The 8,019-nt window shown below is 33.3% G+C and overlaps 1 protein-coding gene across 1 annotated transcript in view; it reads right to left on the reverse strand.

The window, feature by feature from the left end:
• LOC115210941 (cofilin) overlaps positions 1-6,689 on the reverse strand; it is a 25,252-nt gene extending 18,563 nt beyond the window's left edge. The window contains exon 1 of the mRNA XM_029779735.2: positions 5,991-6,689. Coding sequence (XP_029635595.1) covers positions 5,991-6,283 — 293 coding nt within the window. The 5' untranslated portion in view covers positions 6,284-6,689. The remainder of the gene's footprint in view (positions 1-5,990) is intronic.
• Between the last annotated feature and the right edge of the window lie 1,330 nt (positions 6,690-8,019).

Raw genomic sequence — 8,019 nt, forward strand, 5'->3', positions numbered from 1 at the left:
AAAGACATACAGAGGACACATGGAAAAGATACCTCAATGATTATTTCCTAATTTGGACCAAATCTCCAGAAAATCTAGAAATCAGCACCCTAGTCTTAAATTCACAAGAGAAATGAGCAAAACACAATCAACCATCTCTTGACATAACACTACAATCACAACTGATATTTATTACAAAAGCACAGTTATACAACAATACCTAAATTTCAAATCATGCCACCAAACAGTCAAAATGCAACATCCCATACTGTCTTGCCAGGAAAATTTGTGCTATAGTCAATGATCCAAATATCAGAAACACAAGACTTAAAGAACTCAAAGGATTTCTGCTCAAGTAAAATAGCATACAATTATACATACACATCTATATATACACACACACCTATATACATACATACATATATACATACATATAGATATATATGAAATACTATAGAACAACTTAGAGCAACATGAAAAAGATGAGCAGTTTCATTCATTAATTATCTTATCTTCATTTATTCTAAACATCACTTAATAATTTACCATATATTTTTTTTTGTTGTGTATGCCTCTATCATTCTGCATCTAGCTTTTCTTTTATCCCAATCTTTCTAAGGTAGCGCATTTGTGCATAAACTCATGTATTGTCCGTTTCTCTATTTTCTCTTAATTCTTTCTAAATATCGTAGTATCACTTAAATCTTCGTATATTCTCTTTTTTATCTTCTAATTAATTGATAATTTTAATAATTTAGTAAATTAATCACACTTAGTCTTATATCTGTATGTGAGTGTGTATATATGTATGTGAATGTGTGTGTATATATATATACACACACATATATATACATACCTATACATACACACCTATATATACACATACATACCTATACATACACACCTATATATACACATACATACACACCTATATACATACACATACATATATATACACATACATACATACGCATACATATACATATATATGAAATACCTAATGATTTCACTTCTATAATTTAATAACCCTGTCTATTACTTTTTTTATATATCACCATTTAAAGTATTTTTGCAGAGGTATATCTGCATTAACATTATTGCTATTTATATTAAATTATGACAATAACTATTTTTATATTATGTATTAATTTTAATGGTACACTGTATTTTTCCCATTTGATTATTTAATGTTTTCATAAGGATGTAAATTTCTTTGTATGTTCTTCCCTGGGGATATTCTGGCTTAAAATTAACAAAATTGATTAATTTTATACTATAAGCAATGAAATGAAACAATTGTAGGTCTTGTCATTGTATTAATAAAATTTTATTAATCTTATCTCCATCTTTTCTCTTGGTTTTTATAATATATATGTGTGTGTGTGTGTGTGCCTATATTATAAAGGTATTTTTATCCCTCTGAGGTTTATTTATATAACTTCTGCTATTCCATGAGTATTCAAAGCATTTCCCCCCCATTATATGCCAGTTTGGTTATTTATAAAGCCCCCCCCCCCCAAAAAAAAACATGTATCTCAGTAACCTGTGGTCCGATTTGAACAAGGCTTGTTTTATTCCGTTTGTATTCACATGAGCATCCAATTCATGATGTCTCCTGCATTTGTCTCTTTCCCTCTGTTCCGCCAGATGCTCAGCCCTTGCTTTATCAGTTTCACTGATCCTTCTATTTGCATGCTTGTCCTCATCTTGGGTAAATGTTTTGTAAAGGACCTGTTTGTACTTCAGTATGAAATAATTTTTTCCACAAGATTTTTGAGTGCATTCAGCATATCTCACCTCCAAACCCACAAGCCACTTTCTTCTGGAAAAGAAAGGGGGGGGAAGGGTTGTGGGGATCTCGGAGGAAACCCATCGTTTTCAATATTCAATTAAAAGAGAGAATATGTTGTTACCAACAATGTTAAAACTTTAGTAACTTGATCAATCTGTCATTGAACCAGGATTTTAATTTCATTTGATACACACTTTGCTATCATTTATATGGAGAATTGCAAACATGGCATATAAAGATAACTTATTTTGATAGAAATTTTACGAGTATATTTCCGTGGATGTTTTTGCTGCCCCCCCCCCACACACACCTGCACATAAATACACATGGATAAAGTCTCGTCTAGGGAGTATTATTCTTTTACTCGTTTCAGTCATTTCACTGCATCCATGCTGGAGGCCCGCCTTTAGTTGAAGAAATCAATCCCAGGACTTTGTAAGCCTAGTACTTATTCTATCGGTCTCTTTTGCTGAACCACTAAGTTATGGAGACATAAACATACCAACATATATATATATATATATATATATATATATATTATATATATATATATGTGTGTGTGTATTTGTGTGTTTGTCCCCCCCCCCCACCGCCATTGCTAGACAACTAATGCTGGTGCGTTTATGTCTCCATAACTTAGTGGTTCAGCAAAAGAGACCGATAGAATAAGTACTAGGCTTACAAAGTCCTGGGATTGATTTCTTCAACTAAAGGCGGGCCTCCAGCATGGATGCAGTGAAATGACTGAAACGAGTAAAAGAATAATACTCCCTAGATGAGACTTTATCCATGTGTATTTATGTGCAGGTGTGTGTGTGTGGGGGGGGGCAGCAAAAACATCCACGGAAATGTACTCATAAAATTTCTATTAAAATAAGTTATCTTTATATGCCATGTTTGCAATTCTCCATTTAAATGATAGCAAAGTGTGTATCAAATGAAATTAAAATCCTGGTTCAATGACTGATTGATCAAGTTACTAAAGTTTTAACATTGTTGGTAACAACATATTCTCTCTTTTAATTGAATATTGAAAACGAGAGAAAATGCAAGGAAATTAATTTTGGCAGTAAGGACTAAACTCCCTAGTTTCATTATCACAATTGAAAAGAAATTCAGCAGTGCAACATTGCGCAAGTTCGTTTCCGTAAATGTTTTCCTTGCGCACCCCCTACATCTGCACATATACGCACGCAGATACACATGGACGAAGTCCCGTTTTGGAAGCATGTTAAAGTTTTTATTATGTTGGAACGAAGGTGCTGAGCCAGTGACTAAACTTGTAGTAATTTGTTGGGATTAATCCAATGAATTGACAGCCAAGTAATTGTTAGTATCAGAATCGTTTACCTTTTAAGCAAAAAAAAAGAAAACCGACGTATAACAGGTATGTAAAATATATTTCTATGTACTTCTTTTTCTAAGCTGTAGAAATTGTTGCGCACGCGCACATACACAAAATTTCTCCAGACATTTAGCTGTTATTTTTAGCATATCGAGTTTCATGGCGAGGGCTTCACATGCGGTGATGTTTTTGCTGTTTCACTATAAATCTACGCCGGAAACGGATGAAACAGCCGCTCATCTTCACTTTTAGACAGCAGGTGAGGGTGTGGATCAATTTTGGAGATTTTCATAAAAATTTGAAATAAAAATTTTTTTCCCAATATTCTTAATCTAAATTTCGAAAAAAAAAAAAAATAAAAAATTTCGAAAACCTGATTTTTTAAATTTTTGCATATTCGGAATAGCCGTCATCGAAAACACGGGAATCCGGTGGGGGATGAGGGGGGGGGGTCCGGTTTCAGCTACATATTTCAATAAATATTGAAAAATGATTTAGAATATTTCATGCTGAAATCGAGGGACTGTATACCCGTGGGCCTTATGGTGTCATCGAATATGGTATATCCTTAAATGAATGTCATTTAAAAAGTGCAGCCTTTAAAATGAAGCTCACCTTTAGATGATGCGGTCTAAGATGCACAGTGCACTATACAGGAAATGAAATATCGAGCTTCTCCGACAGATGCTTTCCTAAATATGTAATGAAGAGGAAAAAGCCGGAAGAGAAGGAAAAAGTAGATGGTGATAGGAAGGATTGGAAGTAAGATGCCCAATCATATAGCTTAAAATTATATATTATGCAAGACAAACGCGCAGGTTATTTAACCCCAGATCAGTCCTGATTAAGAAGCCCTATAATCAACTGATTAAGCAGACCTCTAATCATCCCACTTTTCTTCAGCATATTATCTAAATAATCCTTCCGTTTTTGAGTCGGCTGGGAGTGATTTGGGAAAATTTGTATGCTACTCTTAAACGATCGAGCGACTTCATAAAAGCAACCTCGTTCAGAAGGACACAGTCCTAGTTACACTACCTTTGAAGAGGATTGTCAAAGCAGAACGCCCCTCGTCACACATGCACAAGCTAAAGTGATAAAAATTTTCCAAAATTACATCAAGAAACTCGCTAATTATACCAATTTTACAGAAAGCACTAAGCTCAATATTTTACATATTGGAACACACACACACACAAATGAATGATAATAAGCATTAAAAAACCATAAAATTTACAAGAGTATCCAAAGTGAATAGTGACAAAAGCCACTCTCCTGAATACCAAGCAGATTTCAACAATGGATTCTAGATAAACCGAATGAGAGAGAGAGAGAGAGAGAGAGAGAGAGAGGGGAGGTGCCAGGTTACGACAGAACAGTAGATTTATATATTTCTACTCTTAAAATCTATTTCCACCTAAGTAAATGTAAAACCATGTAAATTAACATAGGAAAAAATAAAACAAAATTTTGGTTAGTGTCAGAGAGAGACGCAGGATAAACCTATAATCTAAAATTGACGAAATACTACAAAACAGCTTCCTAAATTACATGATTTCAAATAAATTTATTTATAACTTTGTATATATTTTGTATGCTAGGTTGCTTTCACACATATTGTCCACTCAATTAGGTTGAACAACCACCTTGTACTTCTAGATGAAGTGATTTGTACTTTTGCCAATCCTATCATACCACTTTCACTTTAGTAATGAATTTAAAACATGTAGTTGTTACAAATTAATAACCGGTGAATGGAAATATAGCTGTCGATGTCACATAATAGGTATTAATGATAAATTCCAAAACTAAATCCCTATTACAGTTTTCTTAATGTACATCTTTAATCCGCCCCCCCTCATGTACTTCTGCATAATTATTTTACATCGGTACACTTTGATTAATCTCAGAAATTATTAAAGAATACAAGAAACAACCACATTACTGATTCAACGTGACCTCGATTTGTAAACGTGCTCGCCAAAATTTAAGGAAAAGTGGTTGGTGGCATCATAGTTGATCTTTTAAGGCTAACTAACATACACTACCAACTACTTTGCTGTAGAAATTCTTAGAGAAACGCGTTAAGTCTGAATATAAACAGAAAAACGGTACCTGTAAAAATTTATGTATCTTAACAGTAAATAGAAGATATATTGGTGAAAAGTAGTCATTATCGGACAAAGAAATGGATGAATTTACAGGAGACTATAATAACAAAAAAATGTTCATGTAATATATTATTGACGTGTATTCTATGTATGTTTAGTCAATTAAAAAAATATGAACTGGAAACGGTGACATCAAAAAATTAATATTAAGTGAAAAGACATGTAATTAATCGGGCACCAGTCGATTAAATCGGCCATTACATTCCTACCATTTGTTGGCGGTTTTTCGGAATATGCGATTCCCTATGCATTTTGTCAACCTAAGTTGTCCTGTGTTTTATTAACGTATTCATCAATGGAGAATTAATTTTTAAAGATATAAAAAAAAGAACAATTTAAATGACGAATGGAATTTTTTTTTTTGATTTATGATTAAAGAGTAATTTTCTTTGCCAGAAAATATTAGTTTTTAAATTTCCCCTAAAAAGGGTTGAAATACTTGTGAAGCAGAAAATGGATGATAAATATTAAAAAAAAATTTTTCTACACTCCTCCCCTTTATGCTTCAGTGTTAATAAACAAAATTACTTCCCTTGTTAAAAAAAGGGCTCCATTATCCGAAATTATTCATTGTTAAACGATCAATCAAACACAAGTTCTTGTGAATTGTCAAAATATTTTTCTTTTAAAAAGCCACTTTTGAGAATCGGCAAATTGAGGAAGAATAATAAATATTTAAAATTAAAGTAACATCATTACTTACCAACACACAAACAGAATTTTATCTCTTCGTGCTCCCCCATTTTTTTGGTAATTCAGATCATATATAATATAGTAGCAATCCTTTTCCGGTAAATTCGCACAGAACTCTTCCCATTCTTTCTTCACAGCATCTATACCGAGGTCTAATTTTTCCGGTTTTGAAACACACTCACCTGGTACGATTGTAGTGTGATCATCACTTAGATGGAACATACAATACCGAGTCTTTTTGCGAGATTTAATATCTAGAAATTTATCAATTGCTTCCTGGGACACTGTAATTCCTGAAGACATGTTTTCCTTAAAGAGAAATGAGGATAGTAATACAGAAGTGAGAAAAAAAGAATGAACCAGTGTACAAAGCTCGTTGTATATACCGTTAGACAGTAGCAGCAGGCGATGAGAGCAAACAGCTTTCTATATTTGATAGAAAATTTCTAAGTTGAACAGCTTTTAAAGTTACCACTGCTCTAATAAGATCTGCAACAACGAGATGAATCACCTTTTCGTATCCAAAATGCTGCACTAAACTATACAAAATAATATTCACTAACAAGATTTCGATTCGGTTCCGGGGGAGCAACCTGTCAATTTCCAAAGATCTAACCAGTAATAGTGAGTCACGAGTCTGCTAGCAACTGCTATATATGGGCATACCAAACATGCTGACTTCCTTTTATAGCAAATTTTATCTTGCTCTTTCTCTGTCTCCCTCTCTCTCTGAAATGGCGCATTCGTGTCAATTGAGAAGTACTCTTTTATTAAAGTCGACTTTCTTCTTTACTATTTCTGTTTTTGTTAACGTTTTTCTCCTTAGTTAATTATCCATATATTAATTTTTTCTTCTTATTTTAGAAAAAAAAAACTTATTTTATTTCTTGAAATAGCTGGAGCTAATCCAATATGTATAATGGAAAAATTAATGTGAACTGTCGACGCTAATATTTATAAATTCTTTAAAATGTAAACATTTTGGTTTCTACCTATTTTCTCTTCATCACTTATTAGCTATTTGTTACTAAATTCCACTTCTTAAAAATCTAATATATATGTACTCACTTTCCCCTCTGCGGTTGGCAAGCTATGTACGGACTTTGCTCTCCCCTTACAATCAACCAAAATGAAGCTTATGGAAAAATTAATGTTAACTGTCGACGCTAATCTTTATAAATTCCTTAAAATGTAAACATTTTGGTTTCTACCTATTTTCTCTTCATCACTTATTAGCTATTTGTTTTCACTAGTTACTAAATTCCCCTTCTTAAAAATCTAATACATATGTAAGTAATCACTTTCCTCTCTGCGGTTGGCAACCTATGTACGGACTTTGCTCTCCCCTTACAATCAACCGAAATGAAGCTTGATATTTTTTTAGTAAATTTTAGTGTTGAGATGATACTTAAATTAAGTGGAATAAATTATTGTAATTAGAATCTAAACTGAATCACATCAACTTACTACCTTGCTAAAACAATATTTTAGCTTACATTGCAAGAATCCTTCCATCAGTTAACTAGAGATCACTAAGATTTCCAACAACTTTGATCCCTTCAACAGTGTCAAATAGCATTGATGCTACTTGGAAATGTTCAAGTTCTTTTGGACCCACTCCTGCTGTAGCATGCTTTTTCTTTCTATTGTCCATGCAGGTACCACAAGATGAATGCAGCTAACCCCTAGCCCCATACTTCAAGCAACTATTTTGTTTTACTATTCACTGAAGATTTAATCTTTCTCTCACACATGTCTGCCAATGATGAAGCATTTTCTGTCTCCCTTACCACTTAAAAAATTACTGCTCTGCTGTCCTTCTTAAAACAAGTGTAAACTAATTAGAGGATAGTGGATCTTTTGCTTACTCGATTTGAAGGTTGGGCCTCAGACCATTACAGGTCTTCTGAAACCAGTGAGTTTGATGCTTAAGATGTTAGTAGTCAGCAACTACCCTACTAGAAAGACATGAGCAGTGAGGAGATTCCAGTGATTGACATCTTAAAAAAGAAGAAATGGATGTAATGCAGGGCCTTTAG

This window comes from Octopus sinensis, linkage group LG1 (assembly GCF_006345805.1).
Source record: "Octopus sinensis linkage group LG1, ASM634580v1, whole genome shotgun sequence".
NCBI classification, from domain to species: domain Eukaryota; kingdom Metazoa; phylum Mollusca; class Cephalopoda; order Octopoda; family Octopodidae; genus Octopus; species Octopus sinensis.